General features: G+C 41.1%; 1 protein-coding gene across 3 annotated transcripts in view; it reads right to left on the bottom strand.

Moving 5' to 3' along the window:
• GSAP (gamma-secretase activating protein) overlaps positions 1 to 19,640 on the bottom strand; it is a 145,963-nt gene that overhangs the window by 61,162 nt on the left and 65,161 nt on the right. For all 3 annotated transcript variants that reach the window (XM_066238455.1, XM_066238453.1, XM_066238454.1), the window contains exons 2-8: positions 19,202 to 19,278; positions 17,561 to 17,617; positions 15,112 to 15,181; positions 14,744 to 14,797; positions 9,356 to 9,444; positions 3,993 to 4,062; positions 2,373 to 2,422 (exon numbers count right to left, since the gene is read on the bottom strand). In XM_066238455.1, the coding sequence (XP_066094552.1) occupies positions 2,373 to 2,375 (3 nt within the window). In that variant the 5' untranslated portion in view covers positions 2,376 to 2,422; positions 3,993 to 4,062; positions 9,356 to 9,444; ... (2 more) ...; positions 17,561 to 17,617; positions 19,202 to 19,278. The remainder of the gene's footprint in view (positions 1 to 2,372; positions 2,423 to 3,992; positions 4,063 to 9,355; positions 9,445 to 14,743; positions 14,798 to 15,111; positions 15,182 to 17,560; positions 17,618 to 19,201; positions 19,279 to 19,640) is intronic.

Raw genomic sequence — 19,640 nt, 5'->3', positions numbered from 1 at the left:
AGTTGATAGTTGATGCTTCCTGCTCCTCCCCCCTTCTCTCTTTCTCTCTCTCTCTCTCTCCTCTTTCTCTAAAAATAAATAAATAAAATCTAAAAAAAAAAAATCCATTGAAAGAATGAGGGCAAAGCGCCTGTCACAGAGGGCGCGCCCGGAGGAAGGAGTGCGAAAGCTGCACTGTCTCCGCAAGGAGACGTCCACCTTGTCCCCACCCACCTCGTTCTGCAGTGTCTCTGGGCTCCCAAACCCTCTTCTCACCACCCAGCGCCCATTCTCAGCTTCCGACCCTAAATCCTCAGCACTGGCTTTGTGATCCTGTCTTGTTCTTTCCTCTCTGACCTGACCCTGAACTTGCTCTCCCATCCTCTTAGCCACTGGTGGCCCAGAGCTCCAGCCACATGTTGTTCTGATCATGTTCTAGCCCAGCCTCTTGATATGAAGCAATCAATAGTAGATACATATTAATAAATGCCATTTTGCATTTCAGTTTTTGTCACTTAATTTTAGAATTAAAATTTTCAGAGAAAAGCTATTCTGATGTAAACTATAAAAATGGTAGAAAATCTTTTTTTTTTTTTGTATTTTTCCAAAGTTAGAATCCGAGAGGCAGTCAGACAGACTCCCGCATGCGCCCAACCAGATCCACCCAGCATGTCCACTAGGGGGTGATGCTCTGCCCATTTGGGTGTTGCTCCCTTCCAGAAGAAACCCTTCTAGCGCCTGAGGCAGAGGCCATGGAGCCATCCTCAGCGCCCGAGCCAACTTTGCTCCAATGGAGCCTTGACTGCGGGAGGGGAAGAGAGAGACAGAAGAAGGAGAGGGGGAGGGGTGGAGAAGCAGGCACTTCTCCTGTGTGCCCTGGCTGGGAATCGAACCCAGGACTTCCACACACCAGGCCAACGCTCTACCGCTGAGCCAACCGGCCACAGCCAAAAGGAAATCATTTTTAATACTAATAAGATATTAATATCTCATACAGATTGTTAAGGGAAAGACAACCCAGTAGCAATATACACAAGAGTATAACTAAGCAATTTTTAGAAAAACCAATTCAAATAGCCAATAATCACAGTGAATGCTCTCAAGCTCACTAATTTTAAGGGAAATGCAGACTAAAATAATAATGATATCACCTATACTCACTGAATTAGAATTTTTTTAGAAGACAAATATACTTATTGGCAGTAGGTTATATTTTGCCTATAAAACTGCAAATTGTTACAATTTTTTGTGAAAAGCAGTCTGGCAAAATCTGTTGAAATTTATTTAAGCATCAATCCAGTTATCCATCCCTGAGGATTTAACCTCAAGAGATGTGTGTACCAAATATGTAAATTTATAGACACAAATGTGTTTGAGACAATTTCTAATGCAAACAAATTTTTAAAAAATTGGTAATCAAGTAAACATCCATCTATGGAAGAATGGTTAAAAACTATGTACATTCAGGCCGAGACTGTTATGTACTTCTAAAAAGAATAAAATTGGAACCATCCTAGTTGACTGGCAGGTATTCCACACAGGTGAATGAGGTGGGAGTGAACACCAAGCGAGCCCATGGGTGTGTCAGTGGTGAGGATGATAAACAATACACATAGAGAAAAAAGAATGAAAGGATACAAACCAGGTTGTGAACAAAGTAAAAGGAGAAAAGGTGAGGGAGAAGTGGAAAACAAGCAAAAAAAGAAAATTGAACAATATCCGTGTTTTTCAACCACCAGTCTGCAGACTGGTCCACCAGAATTCCGTGCCAGGCTACGAAAGAGTTAATGACCCTGATGTTGTAGGAAGATCGTAGACCCAATGCTCTTAGTCAGATTCGCTTATGCTCAGGATGATTTCTGCCTTAGTGGTCCCCGAAGTAATTCTATTTTCACTGTCCCCAAGTGTGAAAAAGTTAAAAAGCACTGAACCAGATAAAAACTCCAGCATATATGTTATGACCCCCCTTATTATATATGTATATATATATCTATGCATACATTTTAATTATATCTTTATTTAGTAACCTATATATGAAGTAAAAAGCAAAAACAAAAGCAGCAAATTATATATATGTTATGATTTTATTTTGATAAAAACAACTGAATCCTCGTGTATGCTGCCTGAGCGAGGTGAAAGGCGTGGGAAGAGTCACACGAAGCTGCCATCACTACGATCTCAGGAGATGGAGAGGGCGGCTGAGGCAGAGGGAAGGGGACACTGAACCCTTTCTATATCTTGCACTCATTCACATTTTTACAAAGCAAGGCTATAATTCAAAAGACAGCAGATAAAGAAAATGTTCTGTTTCTACAACATTAACTTATCTTCGACAGTCTAGAAACGTCACTCGTGGAAAAGAATCTAAAGCAAAAGGAATTTCAAGTATTTACCATTCTATTTCCATCTTCTTGGATGATTTGGATATGAAATTGTTCAATATCTTTAAACAAAGAAACAACAGAAAGATAATTTAACCTTCATAGAAAATATGAGTACTGCTTTCAACTAACAATTTTGAATATTTTTTATAAAAAATGGAGATTAAACAACTGCCTGAAAAATATTATCACACACAGCAATCTCACAATAAAGGTTCAAAACATTTCCCACCTTTCTTCAACCTCTCTTCACAGTCTGATTCAAAGTCCAACACTGACTCTGCTCCTCAATATCAACAGTACACGCACTTAAACTTCCTGCTCCCCTGAGTTCCCTCAACAAGCATTTGCCTCCCCTGCACCATCAGTCTTAGCCACAGCTAAATAAGGGCTCACTTAGCAGGGTTTATCTTTAGTTTCCAAATACCAAATACTTGTTTGCATGAAAATATAAAAAAACTCATACAAGTTATCTGGTGTCCCTGGCCAGTTGGCTTAGTGGTAGTGTTGGCCCAGCATATGGATATCCTGGGTTCAATTCCTGGTCAGGGCACATAGTAAAAGTGACCATCTGCTTCTCCATCCCTCCCCCTCCTCTTTCTCTCTCTTTTTCTCTCTGTCTCTTCCATAGCCATGGCTCAATTGGTTCAAGCGTACTTGCCCTGGGCACTGATGGCTCCACGGAGCCTCCACATCAGGTACTAAAAATAGTTCGGTTGTGAGTATGGCCCCACGTGGGCAGAGTGTCAGCCCCAGATAGGGGTTACTGGGTGGATCCAGTTGGGGCACATGTGGGAATCTGTCTCTCTACCTCCCCTCCTCTCACTTGGAAAAGAAGATCAAAAAGATATCTGAGGGAGGCGTTTTTATAGGGACCAATTTCACATTAAGAAAACTAAATATTTTGGGCCAATTGGTAGATGATTCCTATTTAGATTCATTAATCATACTTACCTTCAACCAGTTCTAGTTACAAAAATGTGAGACATTCAATTGGGCAAGAGCACAGGGACTCATCACAAGTCTAAACCATCAGGTTTGTTTTTCCAGTTATAAATCAGCAGTTTCATCTTCGACTCATGAAAAGTGACTTATTAGATAAAATCCACCAGTAAATTTTTCCCTTTCTCCCTCTAACCCCCAACCTGAAGACATCATTAAAGGATGTACCAGTCTTATGTGCCTCTATCTGAATTTGATCAAGTTAGTATCTGTCCTCAAATTCTGCCATGAAATTCTTTTAGCATCTCATGCCTTCCCTTCTCTCCATCCAAGCCTTTCTACTTATGTCATGGTTACCCACCATGACAAACATCTTAAAGAAGGATGGGCAAAAGAGGTAAAAATGACCCGCACACTGTTCTACCAACACCTTACCACAGGAGAAACCTGAAAATCCACATATGCAGGAGCCATATTTCCCAGGATGAGGAAACAGCAGGTCTGAGGGAGCAAGAAGTGGGGGCCAACAGAAAAGCCCTTCCACAGGCGTCCTAGGTCTCAAACAGACATCGAGGTCAGCAGCCCCTCAGCACTGGTGAGCGGACCCCTAGGAGATTCCGTCACGCCTAGACTCCATTAGGAGATGCGCCGCTCAGGAAGCCCCCACATACCACCTAAAGATGCACTTACATTTCTCTTCTGAAATCAGTAACAGATGGTTTTCTGGAAGAGGATGACTGTCAACACGTGGGTAGAGGAACTGCAAAAAGAAAACTAATCAAAACCACAAGGAACTACCTTGCTTACACAAGTATTTCAAAAGTCGCATTTGCTCACTATACACTACATGCCATAGAAGGGACTAGGAACCACAGAACAGTTTAGGTGAATCACAAGCATGCACATATTATGAGCGGAAAAATGGAACACTTTCAGGAGCTCAGTTTTCCAAGGGGAAATTGATCACAGGCACAACATAACTCATTTAAACAGTCAGTCTAAAGTGTAAGCTGTTTCTAGGGATCTTGCTTCCTATTTAGAATATGTAATTCTGAAGCCAATCAGAAACAATATAACATTTGTACATAAAGTTCACATGGCCCTAGCTGCTTGGCTCAGTGGTAGAGCATTGGCCTGGGAGTGTGGATGTCCCGGGTTCAATTCCTGGTCAGGGCACACAGGAGAAGTGACCGTCTGCTTCTCCACCCCTCTTCCCTCTCTGTCCCTCTCTCTCTGTCCCCTCCCTCTTGCAGCCATGGCTCGAATGGTTCAAGCAAGGTAGTCTGGCGGAACATCACTTGCTGGGTGGATCCTGGTCGAGGTGCATGCAGAAGCCTGTCTGCCCACCCGCTTCCCATTTAATAAAAAATAAAAAAATAAGAAGAATCGTGAATATATTTGTTGTGAGACTAAACCCTCAGTATTTAATTTGAGAGCTAAGTAACCGTACTTTCCATTATAACGTCAGGTCCCACATCCAAGAGATAAAGCACAACCCAGCCGGGAACTTCCCAGGAGAGGACGTGATGGCATGCGGTGAAGGACTTAGAAGCCTCAGAGCACAGAATGACTGCCCCTGGGAAAAAGGGCTGACCCCCCCTCCTCTGTGCTCTCCCTTATGTGACGAACAGGCAGCCAGAAACCCACGGCCTGACACTGTCAGCTGTGACATGTGGGACCACTGGCCATGGCTGACTCCAGTGACTTAACTTTTTCATCATCAAAAGGCTAACTATAAATCAGCAGGTTCATTTGTGACATGAACATTTACTAGATAAGCCTCACCAATGAATTTTGTTTTATCCCTCCAAACTTGAAGGCATAATGAAAGGATATAACCTTTTATGTCCCTGGGGTACCATTGGCAGTCTCTCTATAGACTAGGAAAATTTTTGACAAAATATATAACCTGGTATCCTAACTTTGCAGAATGACAAATTAGAAATAGAACTGGTCAATTTAAAAAACTAATTGTAGTCAGTTTTTCCTTTTAGAATTGAAAAATGAAACATTAATGATGTTGTATACCATTCTTCATAGTAATAACCTCAAAATAATCAAGTAGATAGTAAATGCAGAATTCGGCTACAAAAATAATATAGAATTTATTATCTCCTGACTTGAGAAATGGGTTACGTCGAGCAGGATGCTTTGAATACTGCAGTTGGAAAGCAAAGATGAGTGACACCACACAGATGATGACAGAGCAAATGCTCAGTGCTCAAAAACAAGGAGAAAGTCCTACGGAAGAGGACAGCCTCCACCTCCCCGCCAGGTGCAGAGAGGCCGCCAGGGAAGGCTCACTTAGGACTCTGCCTGGACTGAGGGGCCACGGAGTTCTGAACCTCTGCCTGGACTGAGGGGCCACGGAGTTCTGAACCTCTGCCTGGACTGAGGGGCCACGGAGTTCTGAACCTCTGCCTGGACTGAGGGGCCACGGAGTTCTGAACCTCTGCCTGGACTGTGTGGCCACGGAGTTCTGAACCTCTGCCTGGACTGAGGGGCCACGGAGTTCTGAACCTCTGCCTGGACTGAGGGGCCACGGAGTTCTGAACCTCTGCCTGGACTGAGGGGCCACGGAGTTCTGAACCTCTGCCTGGACTGAGGGGCCACGGAGTTCTGAACCTCTGCCTGGACTGAGGGGCCACGGAGTTCTGAACCTCTGCCTGGACTGAGGGGCCACGGAGTTCTGAACCTCTGCCTGGACTGAGGGGCCACGGAGTTCTGAACCTCTGCCTGGACTGTGTGGCAAGCAGGGAGAACATGATGTTAAACATCCCATTTAGGTGGTGGCGGGTTTTCTCTCTATTAGGAAGCAACCCTAGAGCAAGACATAGACATCAGAACAGAGATCAGGCTTCAGGCACAGCTCTACAACGCACGCAAGGTTTGGGGTTTTATTTATTGCAGTGTGAGTAAGAATCTCTTTATAGATTTTAGAGAAATATTTACCTCCATAAATATGGAGGTGCAACTGTTAATATTTGCCACTGGAATGTATGGACTATAGGGGTGTAGATGGTATCTAGCTACCCACCAGAATGATCTGGAAGGCGCGCCTCATGCTGACTCTTAAGAAGCGCGAGATTAGAACACAAACCCTATCTACTGCTGTCCACTAAGCTCCTCTGTAAAGAGGAGCAGATGGCACATGTCCACGTAGGGAAATGTACTATTGGAGAACATGGGTATTTTGATAAGAAAAGGGAAGCAGAGCCTGACCTGTGGTGGCACAGTGGATAAAACATCAACCTGGAACGCTGAGGTCACTGGTTCAAACCCTGGGCTTGCCTGGTCAAGGCACATACAAGAAGCAACTCATAGTTGCTTCTCCTCCTTTTTCTCTCTCTTTCCCTCTTCTGTCTCTCTCTCTTTTCTCTCTAAAATTAATTTAAAAATCTTAAAAAAGTAAAAGAGACTTAAATAAAAGAAAAGGGAAGGAGATAGACCAAAGGGATTGAAGGGCACAACCAAATTCAGTGGCCAGTGAAGCACGCTTCTCTAAGGGGACAGGGAGGGAGAGAGAGAGAACAAGTGAGAGAGAGAGAGAGGGACAGAGAGGGAGAGGGAGGCAGAGGGAGGGAGAGGGGGGGAGAGCGAGGAAGAGAGAGGGAGAGAGAGGAAGAGAGGGAGAGAGAGGGAGAGGGAGAGAGAGGGAGAGGGAGAGTGAGGGAGAAAGAGAGGGAGGGTGAGGAAGGGAGAGGGAGGGAGAGAGGGAGGGTGAGGGAGGGAGAGGGAGAGAAGGAGAGAGAGGGAAGGTGAGGGAGGAAGAGAGAGGGAGGGTTAGGGAGGGAGAGAGGGAGAGAGAGGGAAGGTGAGGGAGGAAGAGAGAGGGAGGGTGAGGGAGGGAGAGGGGGAGGGTGAGGGAGGGAGAGGGAGGGAGAGAGGGAGGGTGAGGGAGGGTGAAGGAGGGAGAAAGGGAGGGTGAGGGAGGGAGAAGAAGGGTGAGGGAGGGAGAGAGGGAGAGAGAGGGAGGGAGGGAGAGGGAGGAAGAAAGAGGGAGATGGGGATCTCCCATGGGTGGAGGTTTGAAGATGTTTTTCTCCCCAGGGACACAGATAGGCCTGAGAGCAGGTCACAGGGCTAGGACTGAGACAGGGTCATGTGGTGAACACAGGTTTTACTTCACATGGGTAGGGACTTCCCTTTGGCCTATGGATGCAGTCATGCATCATGTATTTTACTTTTTAATTTGACATAAAATTCACCATCCAAATTCACTATTTTAAAGTAAACTATTCAATAGTTTTTAATATATTCATAATGTTACACAAATACTTGTAAAAACTTTTCCCTTCCCAGGTCTGAATTACCTTTATGAGTCCCAATCCTTCAATAACATGGCGATCGCCTATACAGCCCTGGGGGGTGAGAGGCTAAGCAAGCCAAAAGGACAGGCCAGAACAGGGAAGTGTGCTCTGCCCCACAGTCACCCCTGCACTGACGACAGTGTAAACAGGGTGGCTTCCCGGGGGAGGAGGGTGCGGCTCGGGGTCTCCATGCCAGGCCCCTCTGGAAGCCAGCAGTGAGCAGCAGCCCACAGTGAAGCCAGGAATGGTGGCGAAAATGCACAACTGGAAGGACTGCCAACAGTGGAGGACCCGATGGCAAGCAACCCCCTTTCCTAACACACACTGCAAGAGGGAGACCCTTTGGCTTGAGGCTGGGAGGGGAGACAGACAGTTCATGTTACAAAAGGAATTGGGCTGCAAGCCGCAGCAGCGAGTATCTGTGGTAGCTGCACTCTCTAAGCCACCACAAACACTGATACTGAACACGGACCATGGCTCCTGGGGGAAATAAAACGGTAGCTCCTGTGAGCCTCTAGTCACAGTATTTTAGTCAACAAATTATAGATAGCTTTGTTTAATGTGTGTCTGTTTAAAGACACCTGATTTATTATATACTGTTGATTCAGTAGCCTTGAGCACTATAAATTCGTGCCTGAATGAAGCTTTCTAACTACAACACATATTTTTCTCTGTATAGCACATCACAGTCTTCTCTTTTTGCGAGAGGGAGGCAGGGAGAAGGAGGCAGGAACACCGAGCTGCCCCTGTATGTGCCCTGAGCAGGGAATGGATCCAGCAACCTTCGCACTCCAGGAGGTGGCTCCAACCAACAGAACTATCTGGCCAGGGCTTCATTTTCATTGATTTTTAGAGAGGCAGAAAGAGGAATGCACTCAGCTGTGCATTCTTTGGTTGCTTCCCGTGTGTGCCCTGACCGGGGATCAAACCCACAACCTTGTCGTTTCGGGAAGACCCTCTCAACTGACTGAGCTAACCGGCCAGTGCCACATCACAGCCTTCTTGCACTTAGGAACACTAGATAGCACTTCAGCACTGTGCTTGGGCACGTTTTAAATGGTGAAATCACTAACAAAAATCCCCCAAATTTAAAACATCATGGCACTAAACAGAACACAAAGGCAATATTTGTTCACAGTATGAGAAGTGAATCAGCAAGTCAGGGTCGCCTTGTTTGCCTCGGCTGGAAATGTGTGCACTGGGTAACAAAATGCTCACCACTTAGAACACATCTGCAAATGATTGTGAAAGCACCATGAACATTGATTTTGGGATTAAATAAATGTTAGCAAGTAGTAGAATTTGTAAATATGCAAGCAATAAGGATTGACTCTATCTTGTGCACCTGCATTAGACACAGTGCTTCTGCATCAATTCATGGAGTTGACAAATTATGGGATGAAGTCCTTTAATCACAGATATTTAATCTGCCAACTATATGAATATATTAAATAAACTATTTTAAACTTACCTTAAATGTGTTTTGATATTCAATATTTTATCATGTAAAACATTACCTTACCATAAGACAAACCATGATATAATAGAGACAGAGGAACCAGGTGTGAGTTTTAAAATTTTCCTTGCTTACAAAGGAAGAGCTGATAATTCCTGCCATACCATTTATCAGAGTAATTTGAGGATTAAATGTGATCATGTGCGTGAAAGCACTTCGTAAACACCACTGCCTCCAGGTTTATGTCTTTTGATGAATGAGATGTGTTAAGTGACATGCTTCCTTACCTGTACCCAAACACAGCTATCCACTGCTTTTAGAACCTTCACGTCATTAACGGGGTGGATTTCGACCAACAAAGTTAAGCACTTTGATCCTACAAAGTAAAGGAGACTTTTAGAAATGAAGACCCGAATATCACACATTATCTTCTCCATGTGGGTCTAAACTTGGAAAATGTGAATGTGGCTCCTACTGTATTACACAAGAAAAGTAATTTTCTTAAAATTTACTTTGACATTTCTTAAAACCCCAAGCAGATATAGAAAACATCAGAAAGGAGAAGTTGATACACATGGAGTGGGAGCAAGTCCCACCCATTCCTCAGCCATTCTGAGCAGAGCTTCACAGGCCCTCTGGCTTCTAGGTCTAAATAACACAACTCACTTCGAGTAACTCCAGCTCTGCAGCACGATGGTTAATGTTGTTTGTATGTGAAAATATGAAGATACTTCTGCTGCATGGACATGTGACGGTTGACGGACAGGGTCTCGGCTCCCCTCAGGAGAGGGGCAGAGCTGCTCTGATAAGGACCCACTTATTTCCTACATGTCACACTCGAGCAAATGTCACCAAAGATAGCAATTAGGAGAAAGTCCTTGGGCATGGGCTATAATAGAATTTTCACAGATATCCAAATTTAGGCCGAAAGTTCCTTCCTCTCCTCCAAGATTAAACCTCAAAAGGAGTTGCCTTCTATTCGAGTTCTTATAAAGGGTCTGCTATACCTGGGTACTTTCAATTACTTTATTTTGAATAACAATGTACAGTTTGGGGGTAGCACAGCAGCCTGTCATGGAATCAAAGCCAGTTTCACTATTAAGAAAGTAACCTGACAACACTGCTTTGTTTAATTTTTTTTTTAAAGGCAAAGAATGTAAAGCAATTTCTGGGATAATCCTCATAATTGCAAGGACCAAATATCTCCATAAACATGCCTATAAAGATTACTTATAAATCAAGACAGCGAGTGAGTTATTATGTGGGATCTCAAATATACAACAACAGAATAAATGAAAATCAGCTGCTGTTTGGTCAGTGGGTATGTGTAGCTTAGAATAAAAATCCAGGATCATACATCAGTTCAAAAGGGCTGTGTTTCTAACAAATGGAACAGAGACAAAGGTGAGGTGCTGCGAGAACTTGCTTGATGACTCTAGGAAAAAGAAAGACATTAATATCAAAGGTACTTGTGGTAAAAAATGGAATTGAAATGTTCTGTGAAATGTGAGAATGAGGTCAACTGCCAGTGAAAAATAAAACATTCTTTTAAAGAATGTGAAAATGAGAAAAAAAGCAATTTCCTTTATGTTATTTTAATTGTATATAATAAAATTAACATATTAAGTAGTATAGCTGGCATTTGACTATTTTATTTCTTTCCATAATATATATTTTAACTGAAAAAAACATTTTGGGGGGGCAGGCAGGAGAATCTTCTCATTGAAAAAAAGGAATTACCTTATATTTGGGCTTTTTGGTACTGAATTTGTATCCATATCAGATAACCAGCTATCAACTGAATTGACTTGCCTTGAAAATGGGAGATATTCAGAGGCAGAAACCATCTTCCTACACTAATACCTCCCTTCTTTAGAGCAGCAGAGACACTTAACTAGTGAGCATAATGATAAGAGTAATCCAGCAAAGGGGAATTTCTCTGAATAACACCATGTGCTTTCATAATGTAATGGGAAACATACTGAATTATGATTCTAGGGACGTCAACTCTAGTGTAAACTCTGCCACTGACCTTATACTTTTCAGCAAGTCATCAAGATTTCCCAGGCCTCAGTACATTGTTATTTAAAAAATAAAATGAAAAACTACAGAACCATATTGTTTCTACAATTACTTTCAACGATAAAAATCCCATGATTCCAAGAAGTACTTGTCTTTAGACTTTAGAGACTTTAGACATCAGAGGGGACGGGGAGGGCATCACCGAAGGGTAAGGCAGGGCCAGGCAGAGCGTGGACATCCGGAAAGTAGAGACTGCAGGATCGGAAACAACAGGGCTGGGCCTTGACGGCGTTACGCTAAGTGAAGTGAGGCAGACAGAGAAAGACAAAAGCCAAATGATCTCTATTATAAGTGAAATCTAAAAAAAAAATACACATGTATTTATTCATTTATATATGAAAACCAGTTCATAGATACAGAGACTAGATTGGTGGTTACAAGGCAGAGTGGGTAGAGGATTGGGAAAAATAGGTAAAGAAAATCATTTTTGTTCAAATAAATTAAATAAAAGTTTTAGAAAAAAGCATAAGAATGGGCATGGCATGGGGAGGTGCAGGGGGCGACGGCAGGCGAGGGCAGAGGCTGAGCCAGGTGACAGGGTGGGAAAGCCCTTGGGGCCTGGTGCTGGAGAAGCTCCGGTTATTAGAATAGCCCTTCATAGCCCGTGATGGTACTTGGGGGCTCTGAAGACCTCAGTGGCTGTGGGCCCAACACATGCCGTCACTCCGATCGCGGCCCAGTGGATGACTCTGTGCCTCGGGTTAGTGAATTCCCCAGGGGAGGGTGAAGGGGGCGGCTGGGCCTGGCTTCCTCTGGTGAGTCATTTTCTAAATAAAACATTAACACTGGCACGGCCACATCAAGATGACAACACTATTGATAAAAGTTGCCCTCTGTATAGTGTGTGGATCAGGAACCCTACCTTTCATATGAAAGATGTTAGAATCTGTCTTATTTGCAAGGGAAAAAATCTCATTATAAACAACAGAGCATTAAATAACACCTTGAGGCCAACTACGTATTAAAATCAAATGGCTTACCAAGTCATTCATGGACAAGCCTTTTCGAAATATTTATTCAAAGGACAAAACACTGTCATAGATCCTATAGTGTCCTCTGGTTACATCATTCCTGAAATCTCAGCTGAACACCAGCCTCCTGAGGGTCTCCACGATGTCCTCTCATCACCCTGCTCTCCCATGGCCTGTTCCTACCACTCCGTCCCTGTTCACTCCACTCCAGCTTCACGGACTCCTCGTGACCCTTGAACAGTGAGTCTACAGAGCGCATGCTGGCACCAGGGCCTTGGTTCACTGAGAGAAATGCACTTTCCCCATAGCCTCACGCTAGCTCCCTCTCTTCTTTCAGATCTGTTTAAATACTCCACTAACAGTGTTTGCTAGGATCCTCCCCCAAATAAACTAATTACACTCAAATATTTGCTGAGACTCTACTCAAGGGGAAACTCAAACTAAGACAAGAAGTCATCTCAGGGAACAGGCTCACTTTAGCATGAGGGCCTCTCATGGAGTCAGGAGCCTGAATGAGGGAGGAGGATGCCTGTGTCAGGGCCATTACCGAGTTAGTGACCGCCTTGGGTCTGGAGCTGCATGGCATGCACTTCAGAATTATCCACGTTAGTACCGGGAAGGAGGAGAACTTATCCTTCATCTCCTTTCCCCCCAGTGGCCATGCCTACCCTATGGGAATCCTTCCCAACCATACTTCCAGGTACATATGCAGGTAGCAAACAGAGTTCCCAAGGGATCTGGGCAAAAGCAAGAAGCAGGCCGCAGCTGAGGTGAGGCACTGTCTGTCAAATGACACTTGGGCAGAGCTGGTTCTCACTGCAGAGGCTGGCATGACAGGTGAGCTAAGGGGATAAAGTATGAGGTGTCCAATAACTAACAATGTTCATTCTAATATTTTTAAAGAAGCAATCAGATAATCTCACTAGACATTGCATCAAATCTTACTTGCATCAAACTTCCAAAACCGAGTAAGCATACCTGAGTAGTATTTAATGTTGTACTCAAACAAAACTTACAGTAAAGTTGATCTCAAAGCACATTTTATAATATAGATAATCGCCCCTGTTCTGCATGACAATAGGCATAGATGGTAAACATCATGTAAAAATTATAGTTACTACTGGGTTTACCAGAATAACAATTTCTAAGGCTAAGAAAATAAGGATCAAGAACGAGGAGGCAAAGGGACCTGATCCAGCCTCATGATTGACAGGAATGCAAGCATCTGGGTCTTTCTCTTCTTGGATAAAGGTGTTTATTAGCCCAGGAAATCAGGGTCCTATCCTGGTGCTGTCCATACCCTTGCTTGGAAGGTCAGGACACCGTATCTTTACATCCTATTTCAGTTAAGCTAGTTTAGTTCCATTACCTCTGCAGTGAGCATTGCACCTGATTTTAAGAAGAGCAGAGAATGCTGAGAGCAGGACACGGCACAGAGGAGGGAGGAGGACCGATGGTCGTTGGTGTAACATGCCAGTGGGACTGCCGGATGAGTAACATATGTGATAAGATTTCTGAGAACACACTCTGCTCACTGACATCTCCCAGAAACTCTTTTGCTGAGGACTCTGAGAAGTCCTGCCCAGACTGGGCTCTGGCCCCCTGGACACTCTGTGCTGGCTCTGTGGGAGCCCAGGGCTGCCTCAGAGGCCTCATGCGGAAAGTATGTGAAAGGGGTTTTCCATCATACGCAACCACAGGAAAACACATCTGGATGGGAACTGTGTTAACAGAAGGAATTCAAGTGCCAAATAAACAGAACAGATGGAACACTCTGCCAAGTGAAAAAGTAAGAGACTGAAAAGTGAGATCCACTAGACCAGAGGTTGAAAAACGGCAGTCCACAGGCTAGAGCCAGCCACACACAGGTGCTCACCATTGTCTGAGTAGAATTTTTAAAAATATTTCAACTGACATTTAAAAATAAAAACTTTACATCAATATTCATTCTTCTCTTGATAAATTAAAAAGTTGGTCCCACTGAGCTTCCTCTGAAGGTAGGGCACTCTCTCTATGGGCACCCTGCCCACAGCCAGTCCCTGTAACTCGCCCTGAAGACACTGCCACACCTCTCTGCATACCACTGTGTCCCCTGCATGGTGCCCAGTGCCTGACCCACCGCAGGCACTCCGTATTTGTTGAATTCTGAAGACAGATGGATATAATAGAATGCTGAAAGGATTGGGGGACACTACATAGATAATAAACTATGAAGTGGGCCTTGTCAAATAAGTAGAATTAATTTTGTATTTAGAATTGGTGGACTACTCATAAAGCATTATGTATTGGTCAATAATTAACAAGGTATAAAGGGGGTATTCTTAAAGAAATACAACGCTTTCACCACCCTTTACACTAGCTTCTAACCAAGGAGTTCTAGTGTGTTCTCAATGTTTATTTAGTCTGCACGTGCTACTTGTCTTTTTAATACTTCTGCAATTCACTGTTATATTTCCTGTACTTTCCTTCTCACTTGAAAAAATTTTAAACTCTTGTATGCTTGACATGACCTTTACCTTTTCATTCTGAGATAAAGCTATTTGTAAAGATGCCTGAAATAGGACTAAGTAGTTCAATAAATCTTCACCCATCAGTAGACATGAAAAAGCATAATTTCATTACCTGGTTGAAGCACATTCTTTCTTCCTTCTTTAGTAGACTGAACTAAACTTGCAGCTAACGGAAAAAGAAATAAAAAATTAGCAAATGATCCAGGCAGTGGCTTGTTAACGTTTACTGCCTGCTCTCTGAAATAAGAGAGAACTCTAGGATGTCAGTGCATGGTCACGAAAGAATGCAAAGCAATCTCAGCGATCTTCTTCTGTAGGTAGACTCAACAGAACCTTTCTTTCGCATCTAATCTCCTTGTAGCATCTCTTCACAGAAAATTGATGTAACAGATTAATCGAATATTGTAAAAATCCAATACTTTGAAATTCAAAAAATAAAGTTTCGTTCTTGACATGTAGCAATAAAAGAGTTCAACTTACCAAGCAAAGTTTTCTCCCTGTTGACAGAGCAGCTGACAACTTGCAAGTCTTTTTCAAATGTATAGAGATGCTGTTAAAACAATGAATTTTTTCATTTGGAGTTTCATACTGAGTAACAATTTTATAAATACAAATGCCCATTTAGCTGTCTATCAAGTATCGTTGTGGCAAACATTTTACTACAGAACTGTCAACGAACCAGTTTAATCATACTAATAAGTTTCTGATTATTTTTTAAGACAAAAAAGTGCTACTGTAGGCCATGTTTGGCACTGAAACTTGGCCATGAAGCAACAGAGCGTAGCGATTAAGAGCACAAACCTTGCAGCCAAACTAGACCCAGGTTTTAATCCTGACTCTGTCACTTGCTGACTATGTGGCTTTGGACAAGTTACTCAACTTCTTTATCCTCCATCAGTAAAACAGGAATCCTAATACCTATCTTACGAATTTTTAGAAGGATCAAGGAGATAAGCCATATGAAGTACTTAATACAATGTCTGCCCCACATAATAAGCACTCAAATGTCAGTTACTAAAATTATTGAGGCAAGTAAAGTTTTAATCAAATTATATAGCATGATATCACTAGCTATGTGTAAGAGGCTGTCACAAATACATCTCTTACAGGACTCTCCTATTTAGTGCATTGGCAAAGCAATCTTCTATCCCTGTTTAATCTTTATTTTTTATTATCTTGTTGCTGTTTGAAATGTTGCAAGATTCCATTTCCCTGAATAGTAAAGAAAATAAAAACAGTCATGCAGAAGGAGGATGTGAGACACAGATTGAGGAACTGGGGACAATCACTTATATTAGGCAAACATACAAAGTACACTCAGAGGATAAGAAAAGACAGAGTCTTAGATGTCAGGACAGAATGGGCTAAGAGAAACACTAAATAGAAGTATTAAGAAGATAATTAGCACCTGCAGACAGGAAAAGCACTGAGAACACACTACAATCCTACAGCCAGAGTGGATAAAAAAAAAATGCTGGGAAGTCAGAAAACACTTGATTCAAGAAAGTAAATTTTGAATAAGAACTAAGAATAAAAAGGCTCTGGATTAATGTGAGAAATTTTAGTTTCCCTTGACTCTTGTTCTGATTAAGAAATTCTAAATTGTAAATAAGAAGAATCATGGATGTATACACTTAATATCTAGTGTTTTATCTTTTTAATTATACAATACCACATGAGCATAGACTCAGTATTTAAAACATGCAGACACTACCACATAAAAAGTCAAAGCTTTTCATTATGCTCAGCCAGTCCCAATTCCATTCCAAAATGAAACATGTTGGTAATTTGCTTTTTAGCCTTCTGGAGCCTTTAAAATGAGTTTTTAATATATATTTATGTGCATATGTTGCATAGTTTTCTTTTTTTTAATAAATAAATTTTTATTAATTTTAATGGGGTGACATCAATAAATCAGGGTACATATATTCAAAGAAAACATGTCCAGTTATCTTGTCATTCAATTCTGTTGCATACCCATCACCCAAAGTTGTTTCATAATTTTCTTGCAATTTTTAAAACATTAATGGAAAGCATTATCCTGACTTGCTTTTTTCATGTGGCAACGTGTTTGGAGAAGCTTTGGTGACAGTGTATATTTTTAGACATCTTAATCCCTTAATATTTGTAAATTGTTTTTACATAGGCACACAATGACTCCCTCCCCTTTGCCCCAAGTATTAGACAAGCCTGTCACATCATCTAATGAATTATGTGAGTGGCTTGGAGGGAAATTAAGAAAAGCAGACTAGGCCTGACCTGTGGTGGCTCAGTGTCGACCTGGAACACTCAGGTCGCTGGTTCAAAACCCTGGGCTTGCCTGGTCAAAGCACATATGGGAGTTGATACTTTCTGTTCCTCCCCCTTTTCTCTTTCTTTCTCTCTCCCTTCTCTCTAAAATGAATAAATAAAATCTTTAAAAAAAAGAGAGAATAGAAAAGCAGACTAGGTTCTATGCCTAGATCTTTGAGAAGAAAGAATAGTGAAGGTAAAGCTGAAGCAGAAGTCAGAACCAGAGCTTATTATGACTTCCTAAGCTTTTGGATATGCACAATTCTCGGGGAGGGTATTAGACTCCCTCCAATCCTACAGAATACCAGGTAATTGGTTTGAGCCAATTTTACTTAAATCTCAAAATCTTCACCAAAACCATCAGCCAGTGTTTTGGTTACAAGTCCTTGCACTTAAAAAATAAAAATATATAAAATTATATATATATATATATATATATATATATATATATATATATATATATATATAATGGTTCCAAGAGAAGTTAAAAGGGAGAAGAGAAGAAAGGCAATGAAATAAAATCTAAATTAAAAAAAAACAAAATAAAATTTGTATCTAGAGAAAAGAAGGCAGAAAGAAGTTGACAACTCTAAAAGCAGTAAAGTAGTCAATGAGTAATGTGGTGATTATTTTTTACCTCATTTTGTCTGGTTTGACAATCATATAATCCAAAGAAGACATTTCCCTTACCATCCTGAAAAAAAATTAACCAGATATTTATTAAATGTCATTGCTTAGAATGTTAGGATGTTACAAGTTTTAAAACAAACCTGTAATAATTCAATCAAAATTAGCAATGAGCATCTAAAGGCAGCAAGCTGTGCATGTGAGAAAAGGACCCACTCATCATCTGGGCGCAAAGGACAAAATAGCTTAAGAATGTACAGCTCAGTGAGCGTCGGGGACACTGTCAGCAGGGACTGAGCATGGTGAAAGGGCAAATCCCTTTGTACTTTCATTTATTTAAGAGAATATATATGATGGATATTGGGGGTAACTAGATCAAGATCATGCATTCTTATAAGTGAAACTTTTTGAATCATAGGGTGTCTTAAATGCAGCATACTTATAGATACAACTTAAAAGAATAACTTTCTTAAGCAAAGCAAATAATAATAATAATAATAAATTTACAGTGACACAACTGTGCAAAGCAGACAGGCCACTGAAATAATTCTTTTGTGTTTCTCTACTACATATAATAAAGTTCTCAGTCAAGTTAAATTCTCTTTCCTTAGAACATAACATTGAAAACATATTGTTAAATAATAATGCCTCAAAAATTCTAAATCTAAACAGATCATGTAGCACAGTGGTAGTCAACCTGGTCCCTACCGCCCACTAGTGGGCGTTCCAGCTTTCATGGTGGGCGGTAGCGGAGCAACCAAAGTATAAATAAAAAGATAGATTTAACTATAGTAACTTGTTTTATAAAGATTTATTCTGCCAAACTTAGTGAAAATCCAACATAAAGTACTTGGTAAGTAATTATTATTATATGCTTATATATTATTATATAATATTATTATATAACTTGCTGTAACTCTGCTTTATAAATTTTATAAAGTAAAGTTACTTCCCTACTTTATAAATCACCATTACTGTGGAACCAGTGGGCAGTTATAAAATTTTACTACTAACAGAGATACAAAAGTGGGCAGTAGGTACAAAAAGTTGACTACCTCTGATGTAGCATAATCATATTTGATATTTTCTCAAAGATAAAAATTTAACATTAAATTTAAACATCTTCTACTTGGCATTTTTCCTTGAGAAAATGAAACTGTTCATTCATTCTAAAAAAAATGAGTGCTGTATCAGTCATTATGCAGTCTTATTTCATTTAAAAAAGAGAAGACTGCCTGACCTGTGGTGGCACAGTAGATAAAGCGTCAACCTGGAATGCTGAGGTCGCTGGTTCAAAACTCCCGGCTTTCCTAGTCAAGGCACATATGAGAAGCAACTACAACTACTATAAGTTGATGTTTCCTGCTCCTCCCCCAACTTTCTCTCTCTCTCTCTCTAAATCAATAAAAAAATAAAGTCTTTTTAAAATTAAATAAAAAATATAAAAGAGAAGACTGAATTTAAGTCACCCTATTCAACCTCACAAAATAAAAAAAAAGTCATATGTTAAAGGCGAAATACAAACAAGAGTTGTTATCCCTTAATAAGATAGAGCATAAAATTCTGTAAAAAGAGAATATAAATGGTTAAAATAGTAAATTTTATGCTACATATGTTTGCCTACAATGAAAAAAGAAAGATATAGACATACCTTATAGGTATAGATTATACTTCCATTTCTTTCAACATTTAGTACACGTAAGCTCTCATAATTATTCTCTAAAACACCTGAAAAGATAGTAATAGCCAGTTAATACTTAGCAGGCTATATTTAAGAACATATCTAACAAATATAATATTAGTGAAAAGCCGAGTACTGAAGTATACTGACAATTCCATTATATAGAGTTTAAAAACAGGCAAAACGAATCTGCTGAATTAGAGGTCAGAGTAGTAGTGACCTTCAGGGAAGAGGAAAGGAGTAGTAATTGGGGTTATTTCAAGGGAGCCTTCGGAGGTGCTGGAAGTATTGTATACACTGATAGGCTCACTTTGTAATAACTCACTGAGCTGTACACTCTTGTCCCATGTGTTTTTCTGCATGTATGTTATACATTTTAAGTATCCATTAGCTTCTCCTTTATGTGTGT

The sequence above is a fragment of the Saccopteryx bilineata genome, chromosome 7, assembly GCF_036850765.1.
Source record: "Saccopteryx bilineata isolate mSacBil1 chromosome 7, mSacBil1_pri_phased_curated, whole genome shotgun sequence".
In the NCBI taxonomy this organism is placed as follows: Eukaryota; Metazoa; Chordata; class Mammalia; order Chiroptera; family Emballonuridae; genus Saccopteryx; species Saccopteryx bilineata.
This window is presented reverse-complemented; position numbering and strand designations above follow the sequence as displayed.